The sequence below is a fragment of the Rissa tridactyla genome, chromosome 15 (assembly GCF_028500815.1).
Source record: "Rissa tridactyla isolate bRisTri1 chromosome 15, bRisTri1.patW.cur.20221130, whole genome shotgun sequence".
Lineage (NCBI taxonomy): Eukaryota > Metazoa > Chordata > Aves > Charadriiformes > Laridae > Rissa > Rissa tridactyla.
The window spans coordinates 11,315,121-11,342,238 of NC_071480.1; the positions used below are offsets into that span (position 1 = coordinate 11,315,121).

At 43.9% G+C, this 27,118-nt stretch overlaps 1 protein-coding gene across 2 annotated transcripts in view; it reads right to left on the reverse strand.

The window, feature by feature from the left end:
- Positions 1–27,118, reverse strand: part of ASPSCR1 (ASPSCR1 tether for SLC2A4, UBX domain containing) — a 46,721-nt gene that overhangs the window by 2,957 nt on the left and 16,646 nt on the right. For both annotated transcript variants that reach the window (XM_054221393.1, XM_054221394.1), the window contains 8 exons: positions 21,580–21,719; positions 19,566–19,647; positions 18,666–18,732; positions 17,661–17,723; positions 17,302–17,354; positions 2,017–2,068; positions 1,244–1,313; positions 740–927 (listed from right to left, as the gene is read on the reverse strand). In XM_054221393.1, coding sequence (XP_054077368.1) covers positions 740–927; positions 1,244–1,313; positions 2,017–2,068; positions 17,302–17,354; positions 17,661–17,723; positions 18,666–18,732; positions 19,566–19,647; positions 21,580–21,719 — 715 coding nt within the window. The remainder of the gene's footprint in view (positions 1–739; positions 928–1,243; positions 1,314–2,016; positions 2,069–17,301; positions 17,355–17,660; positions 17,724–18,665; positions 18,733–19,565; positions 19,648–21,579; positions 21,720–27,118) is intronic.

A 27,118-nucleotide genomic window follows, 5' to 3' on the forward strand; every position in this document is an offset into this window, starting at 1 on the left:
GCATAAAGATACTGTTCCCTCCATGACCTGCAGCAGCGTCCCAGTTCCAGTCTGGCCGAGACCAGCCACAGCAGGGAATGACACCAACCCCTGTCCGCAGCCTTCCAGCAATCATTTCACACCTTACGCTGTGCTTGCGGATTATCTTCCATAATCAAACACTACAATTCTCATTCAGGAAGTTAACATTTGGCATTATTAGCCAGAGAATTCCATATAATTCCTCCTAGTTTTACTGTCGTTCATCGAATGTCTGTCTCCCCCTCCCCCCCTGCCCCTTTCTCTTTGCCACCGCATCAAAAGTGAATATTGCCAATTGTTTAATTCAGGAATTATTCCTCTAGTTCCTTCATATTTTGTATAAATTCTCATATAAAACCACACATAAGCTATTGGTTCTCAGACTAAAAATAAGGTTGCCTTTTCTGATCAGGATAAACCAAGAAAAAATTCATAATGGAAACTTGGTTGTAATCTTAACTATGGAAAACCACTACTGTTTTCAGTGAAGATTAAAAACAGAAAGACCAACTCCAAAAAATGAAGAGAAAGTACTAAAACAGACTGTACCAGCAAAGGAAAAATAACGATAAGAGCTTTAACAGATGACAAGGCCCTTGGTATGTAGAATATCATTCCTATTAGTATTTGAACTACACTAGCATAGTTAAGAACTCAACACAGCCTGCCTTTCCGGGCAGTTCCGAATGAGAAGAGCCCTCCTCGGATTTCATGATACCTGGCAGCTTCAGCCACTTGGGGATTTTCCCAGGGGCCCTTCTCAACACCTGTGGAGCTTCATCCACACTTGCTGGTTTTGGCTGCTCATTGGTCTTTTTGTCACTTCCCACTTCTTTTTCAGACAGAGATGGAACTATTGATTCTAAAGATGATGAAGCAGAAGGTACTAATGATTTGGACAAACATCTGAGGAAGAAAATAAGCAAACAGAATTAATATTATTTTTTTTTATAATAGCCCCTTGTACCACCTTTAAAATCAGATTGAAAAGGCTCTTCTTTTTCATGATAAAAGCCCTAAGATTTACTTGATTTAGTCACTGAAGTCCTACTTTGCAAAGAAGGACTCACAAAGCTATGAAGTCAAGTACGACAGTATGACTCTCTCCCAGGAGAAAATGAAGTATCTTCAGAGCACATTTCTTCGCAGTAAGATGGGCTCATTTCACGCTTCCTATCCCTGAAATATTCACCCATTTGCCACTCTATTCAGTCCTACGTACCTGGCTACTAATAAATCAGCTGCAGAAGGGGAAACCGCAGAGCTCAGCAGGTCCGATTTCAGGTAACAATCTGTTTAAAAATGAGATCCAAGCAGAGACATCAATCACCACAGAATTGCAAAGCTCTTGGCTCAGCAAATACCTCCTGTATTCTACAGTAAGTCTCCATCACCTTCCCCTAGCTGACACAGGACACTTTTAAACTATGATAAGTTTCTTTCACAACTCAAGGTGCCCTGTTTCATCATTCAAACCTCAAGATCTCAACATTTTCTTTCAGTGCTTGCTGCATCTCAAGATACTTTTCTGTGAAGCCAGAGCATGCTCTAATCTCTGGGAGAAATGGAGATTCTAAGCATAAACCAGAGGTGTCAAAGAATCAAAGCTTCAGATCTGTTCTCCCATCTCCAGACAGACCACTGCACCAGGAGGTCTGTAAAAGTGTTTCGTAGTCATTTGTCCAGTTAACATTTTGAACAATGGACTTCCTTCTACACGGTGGTTGTTCTATCATTCTTGTCCCTGCAGCAGACAATGCCTGCTCCAGAGCCTAACAAATCTCCTAAGAAAGGTACCACGTTTACATTTGTGCTGAAGCTAACTGACCAAGCTACCTCTGAAGAGCTTCAGCCATTTGGAATGGGAACACTGACCAGCATTCCTGGGGACTGCAGTATCTTTTGTTGGAAGAACTCTGAACGTAAGGATGTAACTCTTCTGGGTCTACTACAGGAGCTATACAGTCAGCTGGAGAATAGAGGAAATTCACTCACCCCTGCACTCCTCAGATCCAAAATGAATGACAGCAGTTGGAAAGAGTTTAGCCTGCAGTAAAAGGGGAAAAGATCACCGACTGTAGGTGCTTTCAGAGTTCACTGTGAGCATTAGGAACAGGTTAGACAGCTGCGGACAAATTCACAGAGTTTAAGCTGAGGTCACCGAACCATCTATAATTCAGAGAAGGCGAAACTTGTGTAGAGCCTAAGGCACTCAGGGTAAGGCATGGCGCAGAATTCTAAGAGCTGTTCTACTACACAGGTGATGAGACCTGCGCAGCAAACGCTCGTTGTGCTGATGATCTGCCATTTGTTTTCCTCTGCCCCCGTATCTCAGGCCATTATTTTTCACCCACATTCTCCGCTGCTGACCGGATAACGTAGGATTAAGAATCTTCCAAGACCTGGGTGGCTGATAGTAAGAGAAGGAAAATCCAGCTATGCCCTCAGAAATCTCTTCTAGATTATTCTATTACATTTATACCCTGTCTCTAGTTGCAATTTGTTTCAACAGCTTTCCAGGATGCAGTCTACCCTTTCACAAATCCAGCCCCAGTTCCTGGTTCCTACCTGTCAGAATAATTGCCATATTCAAAGATTTTTTTTCCATCCATTTAGCTCACTATGTGACCTAGATAAACACAGACATGAAAAAGGCAGTCCTACAGTTATCTGTCTGATGATCTTTACTTCACCTGGAAATGTTATTAATGATTATTTTGTATTTATATATCTACCTCCAAACCAGATAAAAATAACGAACAGAGCGTGGCCAGAACTAATTCCAGCAAAACACCAGCATAAGTGATTTATGTTTTCCAACAATTCCTCTCTGACTATTATTTGAGATGTCAGGCAGCCAAATCATAGTTCATTTAGTGGGTGCTTTAATTACTCTGTGTGGCACATCTTAAAAAAAAAAAAAACAACAAACCACATATAGCTCATGAAGCACTGAATCAAGTAAAAGTAAGTTTAAGTACAGAAATTTGTTGAGTCTGTGATCTCGTAAGGTCTGTCTCCACACAGGAAGACCTATGGTAAAGATAGTGCCACGGTGCCGCGTCTGACCAACACCCGTGGAAGGCGGGAGACCCCGCCTGTCTTACCCGGAATGGCCCCAGAAAGTTATGCATCATGCTACCTTCCGTCTTAGCTTTTCGCCTACCCCTTCAGTGCTCCACAAGAACAAGCCATTTCTGGTCAAACACGTACACAAGAAACACATTAAACTGAGTTCCCATTAGCTCATAATCCAAGAGAACAAACTTTTCCTTCTGCAACACAGAAGCGCAGTAAAGCTGGAGTCATTTTTGCCACTCTACCATTAACCCCCACTCCACGGAGACACTCTCTGCAGGAAGGAAAGAGAGGGGGGAAAAAAAAAAAGTGGAAATGTCCACAATTCTAGTCAGCAGACCCGGTTCCTAATTTAGCCTGTTTGTAAAATTACCACACTGCTTTATACTTCATTTTCCCCCATTTTAAGGTGTAGACCCATCGCACAGAAGAATGAGATGGCAACTGGTACCTCTCAAGTTACTCAAACGTAATGCACCAGACAGTATCCGGCTTGTTGCAGTTCACTAAGTTTTTCTCTAATTTTAGATACCAACAAACCGAAGTGATGACGCTTCTGACAACTTGTGCTGACAACGGCCATTCTCAGCATCTTCTCCCCCTTTCAGTGCTTTACACTCAGTCTCTTATGTCATGGCTAAGTAACTCTATTCATCCACCTCTGCATAAATAAGTACTGAATAAAATTCAATACAAAATATGAATTATGTTTAACATATGAACACACTAAATGACATCATAAATGACATAAATGACATACTGCTGAGAAGTAATTTGTCAGTAGCTCAAATGATGACCTACTGAACAAATCATTGTAAACATAAAAGAATTCTTTTCAACTAGCCCTAAGTAATACAAAGAATCAGATTCAAGCCAATAAGAAACACTGATTACAATGTAATAAAACTGAACACCATAAGAAATGAAAATGTATGAACAATTAACACAAACACCGTATTTTAGAAAGAGAGGGTTAAAATTAAGCATGCTGATTAGAGACCTGGAAGTCAGAGGAAATGGAAGTAAAATCCTTAGCTATTGAGTAAACATTACTTGGAAAAATGGAGTCTTAGAAGCGCTGTGCAGCCCTGACTGGAAAAAAAGCAAGCAGGGGAGGAAGCATTAAAGCAAACTAGCAAATGTTGTCATCTACCCATAACTAAAAAAAATGACAAAAGATCTTTCAACTTTGGTAGCTAATACTTCTGAGGTGAGTAATAAGGAATGAAGCAGCAGTATGGGTGTAGGGAAGGAAATTCAGAAAGCTAAAATACAATTAAAGGATTAAAACAACAAAAAGTTACAATAAGAAGTTCAGATAAAGGAAGTCCCTAAAATAATTGCTTGGGCCACCAATTATTAAGATTAAGGAATCCAATTAAAGAAGAGAATTTCAATGACTTCTTTGTATCAGTTTAATCATCAGGGAGACTTGGAGAAGAGTTAACTGTTCTTCACCTGTAACAAATGACAACCTGGGTACGACTGTGCAGCTACAGGGGCAGGAACGTCCTGTCCTGCAGCACCGTGGCCACCACAGCATCACTGGGAGGTTGAGGCTGTAAGAGCACCTGGGGACTGCCTAGTCCGAACGCCCCCGCTTCGAGCAGGTTTCTCAGGACCACGACGTCGAGTCGGGTTCTGAATATTAACAAGGATGGAGACTCCAGAACTTGCCCAGGCAACCTGTTCCAGTGCTGGACCCCCCTTTTCAGTGGGCTTGGGTGGGTTTTTTTTTCTCCTTTTATTTCAATGGAAATTCCCATAATTTGTGTCCATTTCCTCATGTCTTTTCTCAGTGGTGCCCAATAAAAGGTCTGGCCCATCTTCCTTGCTGTTTCCCATCACGTTTATTACATGCATTGACAGGACCCTCCCAGAGCCTTCTCTTTTCCAGGCTTTACCACCCCAACTCCCTCTGCCTCTCAGATGCATCAGTCCCTCAAATTAACCTTTGTTCCTTCGCTGGGCACCAGAGAAACTGCAGAACTGGACTCGCAGTCCCACTGGTTCAACCGAGGAATCACGAAAGCAACTGCAGGTCAGTGCAGAGGGCACCCACTTACGAGCCACTTACAGCAAGTACAGTACGGCACCGCGGCCTCACAGGAACTGAAGCGGTAGAAAAACTGGGGCTGGAACTAAGTCATGCATTAAAAAGCACAACATCACCCTGTCCAGATGGTACATCCAAATGTTCTCAAGGGACTGCAGAGTAAGAGATTTAAAATCATTAAGCTTTGTGCTAAAAACAGACACTGCTGCAAGCACAGGCTTGTATTTTTAAAAGGTGATATGCAGAAGATTAATACGATATGGTGTAACCAGCTGTACCAGTAAGGATTCTGAAAGAAAAATATCGTACTTGCTACCAGAATTAACACATCAATATAATACTACCTAAAGAAAAACTAGGCGAAACAACTATTCTAAGCTTTCAGAAAGCCTTATACTAAGAGACAGGTAAAGAAACCAAATCATCATAGTGTAAAAGAGGTAAGTACTGTCATAGCCAGAAACTGTACAGAAAGTGTCGGTTAATGGTCTACATCTACCCTGGCAAAACAGTAACACTAGATTTCTCACCTTAATCCAATAAATAAACAAATAGATAAACACAAACAACTGCCCCTCTCGGTACCCTTAATGCATGCTCAGGAATTGTGCAGGGCAGGCTGCCTGCTCTTGAGTTTTCTTGAACCTCTGTTGCCACCATCAGCACAGTCTGGATACTGGAATGACGGTCCTTGGACCCGACCCAGCACAGCGATTACCAGAGCTCAAAGGAACCCTGATCTTCACGGGGCAGTCTGTGGATTGCTACCTAGTACAGAGACTAATAGAACTGCATTAACTGGAGGCAAAATGAAACAGCTTCACCTATCTTCCTGACTACAGACTTCAAATGAGTATGTGGTACTACCATTTTTTTTTACATTAATCCAAAGGCTGCAGGAGAGTTTCACATACAGTATAGCCTACATCATGCCAGACTGAAGCAGGAGACATTCATCACTCTATTCCAACTCTCAGCTCCTGCTAAAGTGGCCAGGCATCTTCACATCCTTGAACTGACATTTTAGCAGAAATCATTATTTATTAGGTCTTTTAACATTTAATTCCTCAATCAAGAGGGCCTAAGGTTGCCTGTTCCACTCACAAAGACGGCTCTCCATAAACTTTTTTAATTAAAAAGTACCAGACACGGTTTAGAAACCCCAGAGAAAACTCTTGCAAGAGCTTTGATGTTTCCGCTGCATTCGTCTGAAGGACGAATTTTTTTCTGAAGGACGTCCCTCTATTTAGGAAATGGGTGCCTTAAAAAGGCCCCCCCCAACACACATACACTCAAGCCCTTTTACACACAACATCCTTTTCATGCCAGCTGCAAGTTGGAAAATGAGGTTTTTGTAGCGTGTTAGTGTTGGAATTTTTTAATAACCTCCCCTCTCTTTTTTTCCCCTCCCGACCAATTATCTTGGTAAATAATTAACATTCTGAAGGAGATAAGTAAGCACAGCATCTCAGAGCTCAAAGCCCTTTAGTTCAAAGCCCTGCCCTTTTCTCTTCGTTTCCCTGCTGCCGCCACCGAAACTTCCTTGTCAATCAAGGTCTGGGCACACACATCAAAGCTTCATGTGGGAATGGCCCCAAGGGGTCAGAGAAAATTCATAGCAGGGCCTGCATGAGGCACAAAGAGAAAAAGAGAGTGAGAAACACAGACCAAGAGCTAGACAGACACACTCAACCACACAAACACACAGACAGAACGTGCCCCAAGATAAACCTCTACCCTATTTACTCACAGGTTGACAAATAACCATAGTTCTAAGTTTCAGGATCCACCTCCACAACCATTTCCCACTGCTGGCAAAACATCAGTCCAAACGTTTCAGTTCAAAATCTTTTAATTGAAAGAAACTTAAAGGAACTAGACAGCAGCTCACAAGTACACAGAACGCAACCTCCTTCCCATGGCTCATTTCCCTGCATCCCAATCCTCTCCTCGGGGTCAGCCAACACAGAGTCCCCTCTTGCCAAATTTACATCCAATAAGTTCTTTTTCTTCAGTTCAGATAGACTCCTGTCTCCTTCGTACAACCCTTTGTCTAGCGTCCTTTGTGCAGAACTCTCAGGTACCGTCCCAACTCAGCACTTAGGGACGGTTCAGTGCAGAAGGCACCTAGCTACATCTCACCGACCACCCCAGGAATTCTCCAGCCAGTCACTGGCAGGACATGACACTGTCTGAGATTTTTTTGTAACACAAAAGTATTTACATCAGCACCAATTTCACATTAAAAAAAAAAAAAAAAAAAAAAAAAAAGCCAGTGGAATGATCCCACTGGCCAAGGAATGTCTTGGCATAAAGATGAGAAGGCTTTAGTAGCTGCAGTCCAGGAACACATACAAAGATGGAGCCTTTATTATTCTCTAACATTGCTAAGAATGCAAGGATCAAACACCGGGCAGACCATTACCTGAAAACTCTGTTCTCAAGTGAGAAGTATTTCCTCATTTGCAGTTGTTCTAATGCAAATTATCAATGTCTCTAGAAGAACTCTGCAGATCTTAACCTCACTGCACAGGATTCTTACAAGAATATCTGTGAATCAGAACAGATTTAGAAACCTCTTAAAGAGTCACCCTGAGCCCACCAAATTGACCAAAGAATCATAAGCTGTTTGAAACAAATATTCGAAAAACTCCATTCAGTTATATGTGAAGAATTACTACAATATGAATGAGTCAACAGCTAGTTACTATCCTCAAATATCCAGCATTTCTCTTTCTTGCTGCTTTGATTTCCAGCCAGAGTGCCATTCCGTCTGGGAAAGTGAACGCTATTAATCTATCGAATTACAATGTTCAAATCACACTGTGCAAGGCACATTTACAAGAAACAGTTAGATTATTATTTTTATTGCAACAGCACCTAGAAATCCAATTGAAAATGCTGTCCCATTGTGCAATTACAGATCTGTAAGGAGCAGCAACATGCAGTATAAATAAAAATGTAAGAAAGTGTGATGTTTTAGGGTTTTTTGGGTTTGGTTGTTGGTTTGGGCTTTTTTTGGTACAGATGAAAAACTGAGATCTAGAGATTAAATAACTTATTCAAGGTCACACAGGATGGTAGCAGCACAAATGAGAACTAAGTGATTAAGTCTCCAGAGTCCCATCCAAGGCCTTAATCGCAGGACAGCTTTCTTGTGAAGGCATCAGGAAGTCACTGATGAGGCAAGAAGTGGAAGAAGCCAATATCCTGCTTACCGTCCTCCCACGTAAGGAGTGTCATTCTAAATGACCAAATCCTCGGATTTTAAAAAGATCTAAATAACACAGCTTCGTCAATTTACTTAGTTACAGTTGCAGAAATTTAAATGAACGCTTTCCATTTCTGAAATCTGAAGACCAGCCTGTTACTCATAAAGCCACATTTATCTGAAACTGCGTTGCTAAGTAACTCCAAGTTTTATTTCAGACGGGCAGAGTGCACTTACTCAGACACCACAGTGGTGAGCGTGGTTTGTGACAGCAGGGCATCCTGGCTGGAGAGTGGCACACTGGGGCTGCTGCATCTTGCATTCCATGATAAAAATATCGACACTACAACAACATTTCCCTGTGAATCCAGCTGTGATACACACGAGAAACATTTCTGCTTTGTTCTACTGCATGTTTTAGTAGCTTTTTCTCTAGAGCACAGAAAAGACTTCAGGCAGAAGCCTCCTCAAATAACGTCTCCGTATTTCCTCCTTCACTAGGTATCTCCAGACACACATATTCAAAAAATCCTACAACAGAATATTGCAAAATAAGTCCATTATCACCACGCAGTTATTCTGTTCACAGACAGAGTGATGCTTTCAGACCAGGCAGACACTGCTGTCTACGGGGAACTCGCAGCTGCCAGGGTGAGCAGCATTCTTTCCGTTACACGATCTGAAAAGATTAGAGTGCCACAGGTCTGCTGTTAGTTTGATGTTCAAAGATGAATAAGAAAACAAGCACTTCAAAGGAACACGCGCATGGAAGGAGAAACCCAAGCTACCAACGTGAAATACTGCATAGTACACACAGCCCAAACACATAAACTAGCTCTTGGAAAATTCAACCGGAAAGCCGGTGGATCAAAAGCTTCTCCAGCAAGACTGCAAAGCATCGCTGAAACAGAAATAAACACTACAGTCATGGTGAAAGGGGCAAACTGACTAAGTGGTTCGTGTTTATAACCTGAGAACAAAGCTGCTCAATGTGGACTGCAACTGCCAAAAAAGATGGATATTCTGCAGCCAATTCAGAGGAGGTCTAACCCAGCTAGAGCGGAGGACCTTTAAAATTCATAAGGCAAAGATAAGATTTGAAAGCACTATTTTCAAAAGGCTACTTAAAAAGGAATTCAGGTATAAAGGCGTTCATTGAGCCCTTGAGCTGAGATAAGAAAGATCTGGCCTCCAAAACTGACAGAAGAAGAGAGAACATTTTTGGCAGGATTTCCACTCTAAACTCAAATGTACAAGGACGTCCCTCATCTGGACTGAGGGGATGAGTCTTACTCGAGGACAGCTTAGGCAGCAAGTACGGACAGCCTTTGCGAGCACGGGTAACAGACCTCGCAAGGCAAACAGGAGGCGAGATGGCTACCCAAACCTAGTCGGATGAGAAAACCCTGAATGGACAAATAAAGGGCTAAGAATTCATACGGGAAGGTGAATGCCATCCTCCAGGCTGGATGAATTTCACTATTAATTGCAATTTTCTTTGCTAGTGAGTGGAATAACCGCAGGGCCTGCCACTGGAAATAGCTCCGACGGACTGACTCTGATGAAGTAATTTTTTCTGAAATTGCATCCAGACTCTTGCCAAAAGCAGAGAAGGCTTCACACTGCTCAATTCGTAGTCGGCTTCACTGAACAAGCATGCCAGACGTACTGCCCGAACTAGCATTAACAAATAGGATATGGAAACAGAACCAAAGGCAAAGGAAGGAACAAACAGCTCCTCTGGATTTCTGCCCCACAGTACACGCCAGAGGAAACACTCGGTGCACTCTAAGATCTGATTAGAAAATCTAAATATTTATGTGGAAGCCTGTGGATTCCTTTAGCTCCTCTGAAGATGGATGATGGCCTCCTGCCCTCTTCGCTGCCTTGACTTTTCCAGTGGCTGGTATTCTTACCTTCTGCTAACTCTTTCCTAGTATTAAATCAGCAATCAATGATTTTTTTTTCCACTAACACACCCCAGATATGCACTACACAAGCGTCTGTTTCTGGGAGGAGAAAGAAGGGAAGAAGCAACTCTGAAAAGCTCAGCTAGCCTAGAGAAAACAAACAAGCAACTAGAGCTATAAGGAACCCAAAGCCAAGTGCTACAACAAGGAAGCCTGCAGTTGATCAGTTCTGGAGAGCAGAACATTATAAAACACTTCAAGGGACATGAGGATAAGGCAGCCAGCAAAAACAGCAATAACAAAAAATCAAAGCAATGCCTTGAAGTCTTTATGGGTTCCAAAAACTCCACGTTGCTGCCAATCTGTGTGCTCACTATACTGTAAATACACACATATTTTGGGAGAATTCACTTCAGACAGTTCTTTCAGCCCAAGTATCTTGGCAAATAAGTTGACAATATTTGTCTTTTTCCCCAGTTTTGCTTGCAGCCTAAAGGTTCTCCCTTCATTGTAAGCGATCAGATTTAATGACTGTGGTTCCAATCTTATCAGCTTGAATGGAGTGAGAGGGTGGAGAGAGAGCAGAAGTGTTGATAATATGGTACTCCACCATCTGCAGTGACTCCTGTCATTGGCTTCAGCACAAATTTCAGTCATTCATAAATGTCTGAATGCTCAAATGTGCTCACATTACTGCCTCAGACACCATCCGCTCTTACACACAGCACCAAGGCAGCCTACAGAGTGAGGATAACCTACTGCTAACGTCAGACCTGGGAAAGCTAGGTGCAACTCCATGACTCATGTCTGACATTGGACAAGCAATCCCAAAGAACCAGCTCCCAGCCGTGTCACAGAAGCAGCAGCTCTGTCCTAGCGGAGGGTGGGGTTGTGATACCACCAGAAACCATGCAGGGTCCACAACAGGTTCCTGAAGCGTTCAGGCTGGCAATGGTCAATGTCCAGAACAGCCTGTGCTTGGGCTCAAGCAGGCTCTGCCTCTGCCAGCCCCAGCAAAGACCCTGAGTTTCTAGAAAATCCTTTTGAAGTTCATCAAGAGAATTCCCATATCCTTGGAGGGTGTTGCTAGCATTCTCTATGTACCAAGACATTTCTCAAAGTAAAGGAGAAAACAGAAGGCAATTAAGTAGCCTATGACTAAACTGGAGGGAATAAGTAATTGGATGCTTCTCTGCCACAGTCCTGCTTAAAAGTAATAACAGTCCACCACATTTAGACATGAGTGTGTCATGTATTTTAAGAAGGCACGAGACAACGTAGAAAACCAAGAATGGACTGTGCAGAAGCTGTAAATCAACCTCTATTCCTTTACTCTGTTTTTCTTAACTATTTCTCATTTTCTGTTTCTCGAGAGTTTAAGCACCGTATTTGGGGAACAAGAATCTAAGTCGTCCCTGAGAGCAAAAGGAGAATAAAATGCATTTAAAAAATGGAAAAGCATTTGTGGAACGGAGCAATTAGACAAAATCTCATGTTTGAAAGTTAGGAATTCTAAGGCTCATATAATTTCAATCATAGGTCACAGTTATTGCTGAGATAAGGAAGACTGCACTGAAATCTAATTATGATTGCTTTTGCCTCCCCTGAAAGTCACTTTATTCCTGAAATGAATATACACTCCAGAGGTGTTCTACGAAGCACCTACGTTCTACCTCTATTTTCATATGTTGTCTTCTGCTCAAGTGAGATGTGTATGAAAGAGTGAACAGCCTGATAATAAAAAAGTTAAACATTGAAAAAATCCAGAATGACCAGATACAACATGGTAGTACCTGTTTTGGAAGACCTGTTTTGAACAGAAACATAGGTTTTCTAGTCATCTAAGAAATATCCCATTAAAATCAAGTGTCAGGTTATGTGCAGGCATCTTTGCAAGGGAACAACATCAGGCAGAAAGCATTCCAGCAGGCTATTGCTAACACTACTGACACCGAGCACCGGGAGTGAAAGCTTGAAAGCTGTGAATTCTGGCAGTTACACGATATGACCTGACAGTGTTAAGAGATGTACTACTGATAAGGCAACATCCCTCCTCAACCTTTCACAGATTCTCAAAAAAAAAAAAAAAAAGATACCACAAAAAAGCTTAAGAAATTAGCTGTTACGTTACTTTACTCATGCTCCCTTTTCCCTATGATGTTGGGAAGAACCACATGCTCCATAGCACTTCATTCAAGTTTGCATCCTACCAAAACACAGCGTTATTCCAAAACAAGCTCTCCCACTATGGAGATGCTGAGTACTGCAAGGGCACCTCAGCATAAAAGGCTCCTCTTCCCCCAGCCCGAAAGCCACACATTTTACAAAATACCTTAACCTGATGCCTTCTATCTTTACAGAGCAGCTCTGTCTTTTCATCTCTTTCCCTCTAGAGGATGGGAACAGACAGGGAGCTCTGACTAAAGTATAAAAAGTTTCCCTTTGACAGACCACGTGATGCCTGAAAGGGGCAAAGTCTTCTCCTGACCCACCCACGCGGATCCCACGCCGTCCAGTGCAGGACCAGCACCGCAGCCGGCTTTGCGGCGAGTGTGGACACTGACCCGCACCAACTTCTTCCCAGAATGAAGACTTCGTAGTTTGGAAGGTAATACTGGAGAGCAAGTCCTGTCACCAGCGCTGCCCCACTGGCCCAGCACCAGAGTTACCACCTCTCCTGCTCCTGCTCTGGGCCGGCATCATTTTTACTGAGCACCGAGGCTCGGGCAGAGTAGCCCGATCAGTAACAGCCGCCTATAAAAAGGGCATCCAACAATAACACAGTTGCCAGGGACACGAAAGCCAGAGCGACTTCCGTGCCCGTTTCTTCCTGGAGAAGAAAGCCCCCTTCAGCCCCTGCCAAGTGCTCAGATCTGCAGCAGAAGGGAAAGCCTGCCCAAGCAGAAGACATTATGGCACGGGGCCTTCGCTGACTCAAGGCAAAAGTCAAAGATGAAAACGGATTTATATTGGTAATGGGGAGCAAAGCTTCACCCAGAATCAGCCGACTGGAACTGGAATAAGGCACCATCCCGGTGAGTTCTGTGGTCTCTGACATGCAGTACGGGTAACCAGAATGGTATGACAAGCTCTCGGCAGGAATTGTTTTTTCCTGTTTGATGCTTCATCCAAATAAAATGTTTATAAACACACAGAATCATTCCTGCCATAACAGACTGTGTCCTGAAAGGGCTGAAGGGCCCCAGGCAAGGGACAGAGGCTACATGGCCACTGGCACTAATCGCAGCTCTTCCCATCCCCAGACACGTTTTACGTAACAGCCATTTTACGCCCAGCTGCACCAAGCAACTTCAAGGCTTTAATGTCCAGGCTTTGTCTGCCCTTCCCCAGCACACGCTCCGGGCCGCGCAGAAGCCACTGCTCCAAAACCCACAACTCCAAACAGTGGAGCCCAGCCCCGTCCAGAGACGCATTTCTTTCTGCTCCCTCTCTTCACCCCGTTCTGTCCTTCCAAGTTGCCTCAGCCCCTTGCAGCCTTCACCCTTCTCACCCCGAACTTACGAGAATTTCTTGGCTCCTCAAACAAATCAATTCTGTTGCTGTTTCTTGACAATCCAGTGACACGTGTCTTCCCTTATTGCCGAGCCTCTACTCGCTCACCTCATTAGTGTTGCCAGCCTCAAGCATTTGGGTCAAGTCACTCATTTCCAACGCCCTAGGGCCCTGTAGTCAAGGCTAAAGCCTCCCTGAATATAATTTGAATTTAAAAAAATTATCTTTTTTTTTTTAAAGAAAAAACACTTGATTACAGAAATGCTCTGGCCTGCTCCTTTCACCATCAACTCATTTTTCCAAGTCAACTGTGATGAACTGGATGGGCTTTCCTAATTCTGCAGATAAACTTCTGAAAACGATAGCATTGTGAAATGTCACATTGAATGTGCATGGTAAAAAAATCTAGAAAGTTAAATACCTATAGCTGCATACACACGTCCAACTGTCTGAGGTTTCTGCACCAGATGGGCTATGGGGACAAGATACACTGCAAGTACAAATTTTGCAAAGTTGATATACTCAACAGCAGAAGGAGAAAAAATACAAAACTCGAAAGTGAGTTCTTTAAACTGACCGTGAACTTTAGCAAGGTCTCCTGCAGAAAAAGTTTGCTTGGGTTCATTGGCATAACTGCATCAGCAAACTCTTGTAGAGCATGAGCAGCGTATGTGAGCAAAACCTTTGCTGTCACCACGCTGCAGACACACATCCCCTTTCCAGCTAAAACCACACCCCTGAGCAGGGCACCTCCTTCAGCCCATCGCTACCACCCATACCAACAACCACTTGGATTTGCACGTTATGAGACTCTAAATCCACTTCAGTCAAGAGCCTGCAAATGTCCATTATTTAAATTATTTATATTTATCCAACTCATGTAGAACGGAATACACAGCAGCCCAGGGAACAGACATGACAGTAACTGCGGCAGCAGTCTCTTCATCTGACTCAGCAGCTATGCAACCACTGTCTAAATTACTCAGTGAAAGTTACATCCACCTTAGGGTTTTCAGCAGAAGTGTCTTAAGAAATAGTAAAAATTAGTATGCAAAAAAAAAAAAACTTCTACAGGCCACCTAGTTAGTGCCCTTACTGTTCCACATACTCATTTTCCATTACTTTTATGTGTCACATCATCACTTGTCCTGTATGGAACACATCATCTCATAAACAAGTTGCATATAGTCTGCATCTTTTTTTCACAGACGTGAAGTGCCACACAGGATGTCACATAGCAAAAGAAAATCTAACAAATTCCACTGAAATTATCAGCTGTTTGCTCCAGGGCTCTAAGGCTCATACAGTCTGTATTTTTTTTTCCTTAAAATTGGAAGAATTATATACAAAATAGTTCCATTAATGAAATCATAAAGCTAAAAAAAAAAAAAAAAACCAAAAAAAACCAACTTAATGTAACAGGCAGTAAAGTTACAAAGGCTTAATTATTCCAGGATATTCAAAGAAATAAGTCAAATATACCAGTTTAAATCCTGTGCTATATATGAATTTTTGTGTACTGTTTCATGTGTATTAGTCCATTATCATGCCATCTATAGGGCAGTTGTACCAATACAGGAATTTCTGTTAGGTCAGGTAAGGTCGCCTGGTCATAGAATCATAGAATTGTCAGGTTTGGAAGGGACCTTAAAGATCATCTAGTTCTGACCTCCCTGCCACGGGCAGGGACACCTCCCACTAGATCAGGTTGCTCAGAGCCCCGTCCAGCCTGGCCTTGAACCCCTCCAGGGATGGGGCTTCCACCACCTCTCTGGGCAACCAGTTCCAGTGTCTCACCACCCTCACGGCGAAGAACTTCTTCCTAACGTCCAGTCTGAATCGACCCATCTCTAGTTTTAATCCATTCCCTCTAGTCCTACCATTACCCAACATCCTTAAAAGTCCCTCCCCAGCTTTCTTGGAGGCCCCGTTAAGATACTGGTAGGCCACTAGAAGGTCTCCTCGGAGCCTTCTTTTCTCCAGACTGAACAACCCCAACTCTCTCAGTCTGTCCTCACAGGAGAGGTGCTCCAGCCCTCTGATCATCCTCGGGGCCCTTCTCTGGACACGTTCCACCAGGGTCAGTCCACCCCCAGCAATACACAAGGATAGAAGAACAACTGGATGCAGACCAAAAGTCCATTCAGTCCAGCCAGTACCCTGTCCCTAACAGTGAATAAAAAAAACTGATGCACAGAGAAGAACATCCTTGCTCTTTGCTTCTTTGTGATACTTTCCCCTGACACTACTAGCTAGCAATGATTTTCAGTTCAGAAGCTTCCCGAGATGGTTTCTACATATTAAGAGAGACTCTCAGCAGGTCGGAGCAGAGGCCGTGGCCCGGTGCGGAGCAGGAGGCTGGCAGAGACAGAGCGGCCGCGGGCTCCGAAGCCGGGTGGAGACCAAGAGCTGCCACACACAATTCCTGAAGCACAGAACCAAACAGGCCACCATCCCCAAGAGGCTCAGAGCTCCCAAGGAAGCTAAACCTGTCACAGGTGTGGTGACAATACTAGGAACTCCAACATCAACAAAACCACTCCCAAAACTTCAAATTTCAGCAAAAAAATTCTTAACAGGGCATTAGGAAGGGGAGAGACTTCCCGCTGTGAACACCGAGATCCACTCTTTGCTTCCCTGAACGTTCAATAGTCCAAAAGCAGCTGCACGTGTACCTTTTCCACATGGCCTGCTCAGGAAGCTGTGGAATTTGGAAAGCTCCATTACAAACAACTTCAGAGGCATGCTAATCCCTACCTAATTCACCACGCTGCCTGAAAGGTGCCTTTCTCTATCCCTCTCCCTGAATGACAGCACATTTTAAACATGGTGAGTTTGGGGCAAAGTCACTCGATCAGTCTCTTAATACGTGAGTGATTTACACAGCCAAAAGTCTCAGGCCCAGATACTTCAAGACCACCTTAACTGATGCTTGCAAAAAATCTCCAGGAATCTGTATTTGAAAAAAAAAAAATAAATTTCAGCCTTTGAGCAAAGTTACACATAGAGATTACATATTCTTCAATGTATAAATTGGCTGAAAATAAATTCTCACATAGTGATTATCAGAAAGGTCAGATTTTTGTCCACTATGGCCTCTAGCTCCTGCTGTAGAAATTGAAAACAGTTACCTATCCAAATCCAGTGTCACATCTCCTACTATACTACCCCAGCTACAGATACAGCTCACTCGCGTTAGCTCAGCTCTCGCAATAATGTTTTGAGGTTAAATACAGCTCAGATTCTGTAAGGCACTGAGCGTACAGATGCAACAATGCGACACCCCCCCCATCCCTGCGACAATACACCAGTGCATATTGTTGCACAAGGTGGACCTCTTCTGGTGAAGAGCTTGTGCTCCAAAACACCTGGTTCCATTAGTCTTGGCTAAGCAGAAGTCTACAGGGATCACAGCATCATACCGCTTCTTTTAAAAGCAACTAACACACATGGCAGGGTGAAGGGGAGCAGCAAGTCAGAGAGAATCACAGAGCACACATGTGAGTCCTTACCTCAAAGAGTGTCAAACTTTCATCGTTCAAGATGATTCTGGGAGGTGCAATAACTGAAGTTAAAAAACAAGTTACAAAACAGGACCACCCAGCAACCAAAACAATAAATACAGCAGATATGGGAGGGATTACTGATCTTTAAAGGAGTGACACATTCACACTGCCCACACAGGCTTCTTATGAGGCAGAAGCATGATGTGGCTAAGTGAGCAGGTCACACCTCCTTTGCGCTCTGAGGCATATTTAGGGAAGGAATTCCTCCCCAGGTCATACCTCAGGGCATCACAAGATCCCATATGCACCACAGCTAGGAACAGGCTTTGTAAAGTAAGGCCAAATATTACCAACAGCACACTCACACAAGTAAAAGGGCAAGTCTGCATCTGCAAGGTGGCTTCTCACAAAGTCTCTCAAAACGCCAACTGTGAAAAAAGAAGAGAAAGGGATGCTGAATTACAGTTGTTTCTTCAGATGCTGGGCAAAAAGGCTAACTTGTACCAGCAGAACTGCCCTCCTACAGTGTCTGTAGAATGCCTTTTCCTCAAAAGAGCACTGTTACTATTACTGATATCTTAGAGAAAAAAGGAAAACCAAACCAAAACAAAACACAAAAAAAACCCACAAACCAAAACACACTTAGACATGCTGGTCCCTTAGCAAAATCTAAGGATGCCAGTGAAGTTCTTCCTAGAAAATCCAACAGCAGCTGCAAGATGTCCAAAGACCAGCCAGGTGAGACTCTGGTAACTAGTTATTAGTTCTTATTCCATACGAAAGTATCTAAAAAATTGCACGGGTAACCATCACTGCCAGCTGAGAATAAGAGGATCTCAATTAATAACAGTAAGAGCTACTTGGTGCATGGCCTGACTGCCTTTTGTGAACTGACGGAGGCAGAAAGGTTCATCCCCTTTTATTCTTATTACAGCTTCTTTTTTTTCTTCCTGGTTTTTTTTTGTTTTGTTTTGGATTGGGGGATGGGGGGGTGTTGGTTTTCCCCAAAACTTTTTCAGCTTTAACATAGAGGAATTGTCCAAACTCATCTCAGTAACATACCATTTGGACACAAACAATGCGATATCAAGTGGGACAGTTTCCTGAGCAGAAATATTTTGCCATCGAGCAGCCTGACAATCTCCATTCAGTAATTCTGGAAATAAATTCCCCCAGACCCTTTTCTCATCCACTTCAGCAGCCCTATAAGGACAGTGTAACTCGCTACTGCTGCTTTTTTTACTGTTACTTCCCTGGACAGCAGAATGATCTGTCCAGAGCCATTCTGCCACTCTCTTTTGTCACGCAACTAATCAATGATGACAGAGGTTAGCTGCAGCTACACAGAGTGAAGTGGAGATTGCTCTTACCAGTTTCACTAGGATGGAAGAACCCCTGTAGAACATAACGGTCTGGAAAACGAACTCTCAACACCACCTAAGTCAGAGGTAAAGCACGTTAGGTCAATTCTTTATGGCTGTTCTGTAACACCTGTCCTTGGCTTAGAATTTGTGAGCAAGTTGGTATTTTTAAATGGGGATATTTGAGGTATTTACTCTACAGGGGTAGAAAAGCATACTGGCTAACAATTACTGTGCAGCTCCTCAGAGAACACGGGCTGTCTGGCTTTCAAATGCTGTAAGAGAGCTGACCTATAAAAACAGTATGGTGTGCAGTGCACAGCCCTTACTCAGAGAGTAGAAGCTCCCTGTGCTTAGTGAGGCACACAGAAAGTAGAAGTCATAGCAGCAGGAATCACCCCGCCATAGGTCTGAAGTAACCATTCTATTTCCAGCATTGGTCAGAAAGCACTTAACTTGGGAACTTAATCTCTTATTTTTTCCGCAATAAATCACCACAGACAAAAACTGCATTAGGATCATATTTACCGAGTAAGATATCTCCAACCTGTAACATCTTATCATTTAACTTGTAATGAGATACTATGAAAATGTAAGAGTCTACAAAGGCGAGGCAGATAGGAAAGCTCAGGTCATACAGACTGACGTGTGCACTACACAGAGAGCCTGAAACATCTGGAATAAAATAAAAGGAGCTATACTGCCCACTACTCAACCATATCGTTACAGGCCAGCTGATTTTACATAGTACAACTGTTATGCAAGTCCCACAAACAATTAACAGCGACAGGAATTTGCCAAGTCTTCCTGTAAGTAGCTCAAGATCCTGTTGATCACAATTGATTCCCGAAGTTACTCAACCCCCAAGTCTGGACTAGCCAGAGGGACTGGAAAAAGAACAAAGGCTACCTTTGGGTAACGCTCCAACTTTTCCTTCAGCTGAGCTTCCCTCAAAGATTTTGTCATCAGTGGAGCTTCTTCCAGGCGTTTCCTAGACACATAGGAAGACGACAAGCTGTCACTTCTGTAATTTTAAGATGTATTTTTATTTTATTAAGAAAGCAAAATGTCCAAGCAGGGCTGCTGAGAATTGTTCAACTGTTCCGTGTATCCCTCACAGCATTTTGCCCCCCTCCTGTGGTTCCTAGCCCAAAATCTTATTTATGGAACAACTGAGCACCAGCAACAATACTGTATAAAATTACTTTTCTTGTATAAGTTTAAAAATAAGTTCACTACAGCAGATGCCAGAAAAGATACTAAGAACAGGGGAATGCTTCCTTAGACTACTCAAGAAGAGGTGGACTTATTTATTCAATAAATCAAGAGACTAAAGTTGGACATGATTACTCCAGGGAGGAAGAAGAGCTACTGAAGCTGGCACAAGAAATGAACGTACCAATTGCCAATTCATACCAATTCTCAGCTCTTCATGAAGTCAGAATTAAATTCTAATTGCATTTAAAATATTGCATCGTATGCAGCTAGGTTTTGTTAAGATTCGCCAGCTGAGATCAGAAACCAAATGGTATCAGTTTCATGTGTAACTTGCCTTTATTTTTATCCCTGGCTGTGAGGGGAAAAGGGATTACAAGCATCAGCAAATTTGGAAATTAGGTCTTTTTTTGAGGGGGCTGTATTCCAGTAACCCCCAACCAAACGATCCTACATTTGTACCACTAAATACTCCAGGCCCACAAGCAGCAGAGCAATTTTCAGGCCAATCTGTGTACTCATGTGGATTTTTCCCCACAGTGGCCTGTGGGGAAAAAAAATCAGCTCTAAGTAAAAAGTCCGACTCAGACTTGGTTCCCGTGTAAAGTAGGCTGTCCCACGGCCTCAGAGAATGCTTGTAGTGTGTAAAGGAACGTTATGATCCACTTGAAACTGAATACATTCATGAGATTAATTTCTTTAAGGAATATATAGACAACACAATGCTGGTGCAATGAAGAGGCCAGTTTATCTTAATCTGAGTTCTTAGTTCAGAACTAGAATAAAAGTACAGCAAAATCATGAATATTTGACAGCAAGCTACTTGAACAAGGAGATGCATAGTTAGTCCAGCTTCCTATCCTTCTTCCTCCTCTTTGTGCGTGTTCCAAATATTCTCATGTCTTGATTTGTGGCTAAGTTTGAGTTTGCTTTATTTCCATCTGGGAAATTTCCATCTGTCTCATAGCCAGTCTCTTCTGATGATGTCTAATAAAAGGTTAATTCTGTTACTTAAAATACAAGGCGTTTCTCACTGGTTGAAAATACTACTATCTACTACTGAAGTCAGGGGGAGTTATTCTTATGAAGCTGGATCATTGTGTCCATCACAAGTTACAAATTCCATCCATTTAATTCCTAATAGTTAAAGTGAAGTCAGACCAAAACAGACAGCAGAAGCTCACCACTGCTTTGGGCCTCTAGGAAGTAAGAGCACATCTACTTACAAAGGCAGTGCCTTCTCTTTCAGAAGAAGGGAGAAGGAAAAAAAGAAAAAGAGGTGGGGTGTTAAGTGGCTTTGAATGACTCCCTGAAATGCAGAATATGGCAAGGAATCTTTCTCTTAATCCTTTCTCAGCGAGGGCCCATCCCTGATTAGCTTAAGGTTCTCAGATAAACCTATCCCCACACAGGCATCACAGACACTTCACGATGAAATTTTCAACATCCCCGTGAAACCACGACCCCATGCACAAATGCTCAAATGATTCACATAAAAACACAGGTTCTGTCAGAGAGACATGACACAGCCCTTGAACTCAAATGGCATAAAGGGTAGAGACTTTCAGTGCTGATCGTTAATTCCACACGCAGTCACTTATCTACAACCCTCTACCCAGAGATCACAGCCAGCTATAGGTGCATAGTGCCACTTTGCTCAACAAAAGGATATGGAGCAACTTCAGTCGCCAGCAGAAAGGGAACTTGCCTCTCGCTCTGTAGCTGAGCCAAACGTTTCCGTACATCATCCACCGTGACTTCAAAAAACTCATCAGGAAGCTCTTCGGGGCCAGCAGGAAGAGGTTCTAGTAGGTCTAGGTGACATACAAGTGTCTCTCGTTCTACAAGCTACAGAATAAAAATGAGCTTCGATTAGTCTTAACTGCATTGCTTTGCTTATGCTGTAAGGTTCCTGAAAAAAGTAAGAGGACAGTATTTGCAAACTGAAATACAATCACTAGTGTGGAATTCGTGTCACTAAGACCAGACTAACAATACAGAGGTGGTCAGTGTTGTCATTTTTTATAGCTGATAGAGCTCAGGGCACAATTTCTCCCAAGGTGCAGTAGGAATCTGGACTGTCAGATGAGTCACACCCCAGCAGCGAGCTGCTCTCCGCTCTCCGCGTAGGAAGCCCAGGGTAATAACCTCAGCAGTCATCTAACGTAAGGAGAGATGACTCCTTTCCAGGGAGTGCCTGTGGAATCTCTTCACTTACAACACAATGATATTTTGCAGCTGAACCATACTTCCAGCCAGTTACAATCTTGTTACAAGTACTCAGAAATTATTCCTATCCCAAAACCATAACCTACCTCTCTCTGCTCTACCCCAGACCTCTCTCCGTGCATAATCACTTCCTGACCATTCTACAGCAGCATACAACTTACACAGGCGCTATTCTTCATACGACAGACTATAAACTGCCCTTTTAAGTTTTTCATCTTCCATGCACTCCTGGCTCGCATCGTATCTTCTGTTCACTTCACATTCTCTTGCCACAGAACCAACAGCACTAGCTCCCAGACAGAGCTCACTCCATCTCTTCTTACTCTAGAGAGGAATCCTTTGTTTTGGGGTATTTTTTGACCTGTTGAGTTCACTGAACTGAGCCACGGCAGGGTTTCATTGTACATGTCTCAAATTTTTAACCTGGCTTCTGGTGTGCAGAAACTTCTCTTAGACAGTGAAAATCCTTTTGGTTTGCACTTACAAAGAACTTAGCACTGAAATCGGCCTTTGCTGCAGGCAAGCAGACAGAGCCGAGGGGAGCGATTCACTGTATGCACTGGCTGCAATAAAGGTACTTAATACATATACTGGCACCTTTCCCTACACCCAGCTGCTGAGGACAGGCCAGTCAAGCAGCCAAGAGACCCCTCTCGCATGCACAGGTAGCCCCGCCACTCAGCCCCCTTGCCTCCAGAGCCCACAGCCAGCTATCACGATGGCAAACCTTTCACCACAACTGTGTCCTGGTCTTTAACTATGGTTACAGTTATTAAAAAATGTCCATCCCGCCCCCCCCCCCCCCCCAAAAAAAACCAACAGAAAACAAAAAACATCACCAAAACCCCAACCCCACCATCTTATTAGACAAACAGCATTCACCGTCTCTGAAGGGAGAATAGCGTTATGTACCCTTCCCAATTTACAAAAGGTAGACACCGGCTACTATCCCTCGCATCAAAAGTAGCAGCTGTGTCAGCATGTGAATATAAACCACAAGAGGCATCACACCTATTGGCTCTTGAACAATTCAGACTTTTTAAATCACAGAAATGTTTAAACACAACGCTTGAAAGCAAACGTACTGCAGGCCTCAGGAGATGCAGGGGGGGAAGCAGTCCATGAGAACAAAAGCTTTGACGGTTAATACAGCCTTTCTTTAGAGCAAGCTTCCAGCCAAACACAGCTCTGTGAACAAACCTGATGCCCGTTTCTTCTCCCCTTAGTCCCCCATATACTCTTTCCAATCCTCATTAATACCCGAATGTCCTCCCTCCATCTGTTCCATCCATGCTCCCTTCCCCCAGGCGCAGGCCCCTTGGGAGCAGGAGTCTCCCTCAATTGTCAGAAGCGACAACACAAATTACAAGGCAATGTTCACTCTGCTTGTGGGCACTAAAGGGTAATTTGAGAAATGAGAAGAGATAGGTTGTGTGGGTGGGACCCTCGGCTACTTTTAGAAAGTTGAGCAGGGTCAGCTCTAACGAGCGGGTGAAGGAGCTGATGGCAGCTTTCCCGGGGCACGGGGGGGGATGCCCAGCACTGGGGGAGCGATCCCAAGCGTGCAGAGACACCCTCCGGGAACCGGGCTGCTGTACAAGGGCACAAACCGCTGCCAGCATCTGGTCTGGTACCCTCAGATGGTGTCAGAGGCCAGAGGAGAATTAATCAGGCCTCCCCAGTCACCAGGTGTGCCTCAATCTCCTCAAGCAGGCTTAAGTTTCATTTCATTCCAAACACACACGTGCTGAAAAAAGAATTCTTCCAAAAAGAACCGAATACTAAAGACTGAGCAGGAGTATGTTACGGCATGTTGCGAAGGGTGCTGGGATACAATGGACAGAATTCCAATCTCTGCATTAGCAAGTCCTAAACTTACCATTTAGTATTGGCTCTGGCAAGGACTTTAACTAATCCTAACAGCAGCAGGATTCCACAGGGGAAGCGTCAGTCAGTGCCCGAACCATGGTACTAGCTAAAGACTTCAGCCAAGACATCAGAAACCACGAGACAGCAGAAGGCTGACATATATCCCAGTCCTAAGTGTTCACCCCTCCTCCTCGCTGCGTGTTCCCTGCTCCCGACTGGATATCCGAACTGCCATTCAAGCATGGATTTCCAGACATCTTCGTTCAAAGGAACGGCTCTCCGCTGCCAACAAGGTTCTGCAGACAGGCAGCCAGGAGCCACTCCCCAGCCCACCAGAACCACCTACCTGCTGCGATTCAAAATCCACCACTGCCCAGACATAAGGCACGTTATTCTTGACCCCCAACTTGCATCCAGGCAAGATATCCCCCTTCAGTTCTCTGCAGGATACCTGTACTGGCCTTCCACAGACACACAGCTGCCTTTTAGCTCTTCAGTCTGCAATGTTACCTGTTTCCCCAGCCAACACCAAATGCTGAATACCTTAACGTTCAAACCAAGACACATTACTTAGCTAATACCTTAACACGAAGAAACATACTTTCCTGTACAGAAGAAGGAGCAGATCTGTCCATGTCTAACAAGACTGCAAAAATAGACAATTAGAGTAAGAATCCCCCAACATTAAATTTTCATCTAACCCCCAATAACAGAGTGGAGCCCTCTGGAGAGAGCTGTAGTGAGTGAGTTTTTGTGAAACGTAATTCAGGTGGTTTGATTCAGAGTTTCTGCGACTCAATTCCAGAACTGCAATGGGATCTGATCAGAGAGGGGCAGCACAAGGTGTCTACTAAGCACTGCTTAGCAACCAAAAGACATCATCACTTTGCCACTGAGCAGGCAAACACTGCCGCATCATAACAATATCATAGTATCTCTTCTGCCATGTATTTAACAGCCCCTGGAATCAACGATACATCTCGCCCCCTTCCAGACATAAGAAACACTCTTCAGAAAGAGGTATCCAGTCCTGTTGGTCTACCAATTCTCTCCTTCCCCAGAGTCCAGCCATCATCCTGTTCCTCTCTTCATCCAGTACCGTTTGCTCACTTAGGTATCTCTCAATCCGAGTACTCTCAATACAGCCTTATTTTAATCATAGAATCATAGAATGGTTTGGGTTGGAAGGGACCTTAAAGATCATCCAGTCCTACCATTGCCCTGGGCAGGGACACCTCCCACTAGATCAGGTTGCTCCAAGCCCCGTCCAACCTGGCCTTGAACCCCTCCAGGGACGGGGCAGCCACAGCTTCTCTGGGCAACCTGGGCCAGGGGCTCACCACCCTCACAGCAAAGAATCTCTTCCTCAGATCTCATCTAAATTCCCCCTCTTCCAGTTTAAAATGGTTACCCCTTGTCCTATCGCTACACTCCCTCATAAAGAGTCCCTCATAATGTGTCACCAACAATCCTAAAGTGCAGACAGAATCCGAAAACCACCTTCCCACAGTGATTTACAAAGAGGAGGCTCTCAGGTACACCAACTTGCTTTCCAGTCCACCACAAACCTAGTGTTTTTCTACAACTGTGACAAAAAGTAACCATGTCCACTCACAATAAATGGAAATTTCTGCCTTCCATTACGTAACCCTGGAGGAAAGCAAGCTGTGCATTTTGCTGTCACATTTCCATCAGTGATACCTTTCAGAAGCCAAAGATGCTGTGTCACGGTTTGTCACCTTTGTTCTTCAAAGTCTCTACTTGCACCACTAAAGCTGAGATGTTAGGCACTTCTCACCAGTAGTCTGAAGTCACCTATTCATGTCTATTGTGTCTACTGGACAGTCTACATAACTGCAGTGTGTGCGATAAAGCCAGGTGTCAGGCAGAACGCGGTTCACTCTATGGTCACCGCCCTGGACCTAAGCAAGCAGGTAAGATGAGGAAAACTTATTTCATTGTAAGTGAAGCAGTGGCTATTGTGCTTTCCCCAGCAGCGAGCTCTCCCTCGAGACCCACCTCCTCCCTACCACCTCAGGGAGCTCTAATCTCATGGGGAATCTGGTGTAAAGTTACCTTCTAATAATTAATGTTCTGACATCAAAGTCAGCATGCAGCTGTCTGTAAACCATCTTTAGCCCAAGAAACGAAGGGACGCCGGCACAGATTTTATCCAGCCTCTCTCTTCAGCTTCAAAAACCACACACAGACAAAGCATTAATGGGAAGATTCTTTTACAAAAATGGACCTTTGATGTTTAAAAATAATTTGTTTTGTTTTGGGTTTTTTCCTCAGGACTGAAAAGGGACAAAAAGCAGATGCCATGTGGCTAGCCCTGCTCTGCTGCTGCTGCTGAGAGCAAGGAGAGCGGAGGATGGCAGGAATGGAGGAGGGAACAAAATGTAATCAATCAGCAGCAAAAGCAGCAGAGATCAAAGGGCTTGAAAGCAGCAGTCAAAATCACATGCTGTTTAACACAAGGGCAGAACCCCCCCAACAGAATCTGCAGCTGCTTCCAAAGCTGCTCTCAAACCGGGAGGGAGGCTGGCTCCAGAAGTGCCGCCGAGTGGTTTGAACTGGACTGCAATTCTGAGAAGGATGCCGGATGGTGAGAGTCCTTCGGCCGCTGCTGTTCAGCTCTGGGCCCAACAGCACAACTTCACATTAAGCTGTAGCCAGTAAAATGATAAAACAAGTTCCGTCACTCCAGCCAGCATACGGGGAAGCACAGACAACAGGACTGGTGAAGAATTCCACCACAAACCCTCGCACTTCTTCCTTCCCTCCTTTTCAGGCGCAATTGGAACTCCTCCTTTCCAAACCCCTCACAGGTGAGGATGCGACTGAAGCAAGCAGCACAGAAGACTGGACAAATCACCAACCTACTGTTTAGTGCTCCATGCTCAGGGTCTGTTCCAAAAGGTAAATAACACTGATTAAACGAACCCAAACATGTGTCTAATATACTGAAATATTCACCACTGGTTGGCAAGGCCTCTTTCTGCTACGTTTGTAACTACTCCAGAGTCCTTCCAGGGTCTGGCTTCTGCTCCTAAACAATTCAGAAACTCGGTAAGAATGGACTGCAACCACAAAGAAGTCAACCAAGGCAGAACCTCTACAACACCATGGGAGCATACAGAGTCTTG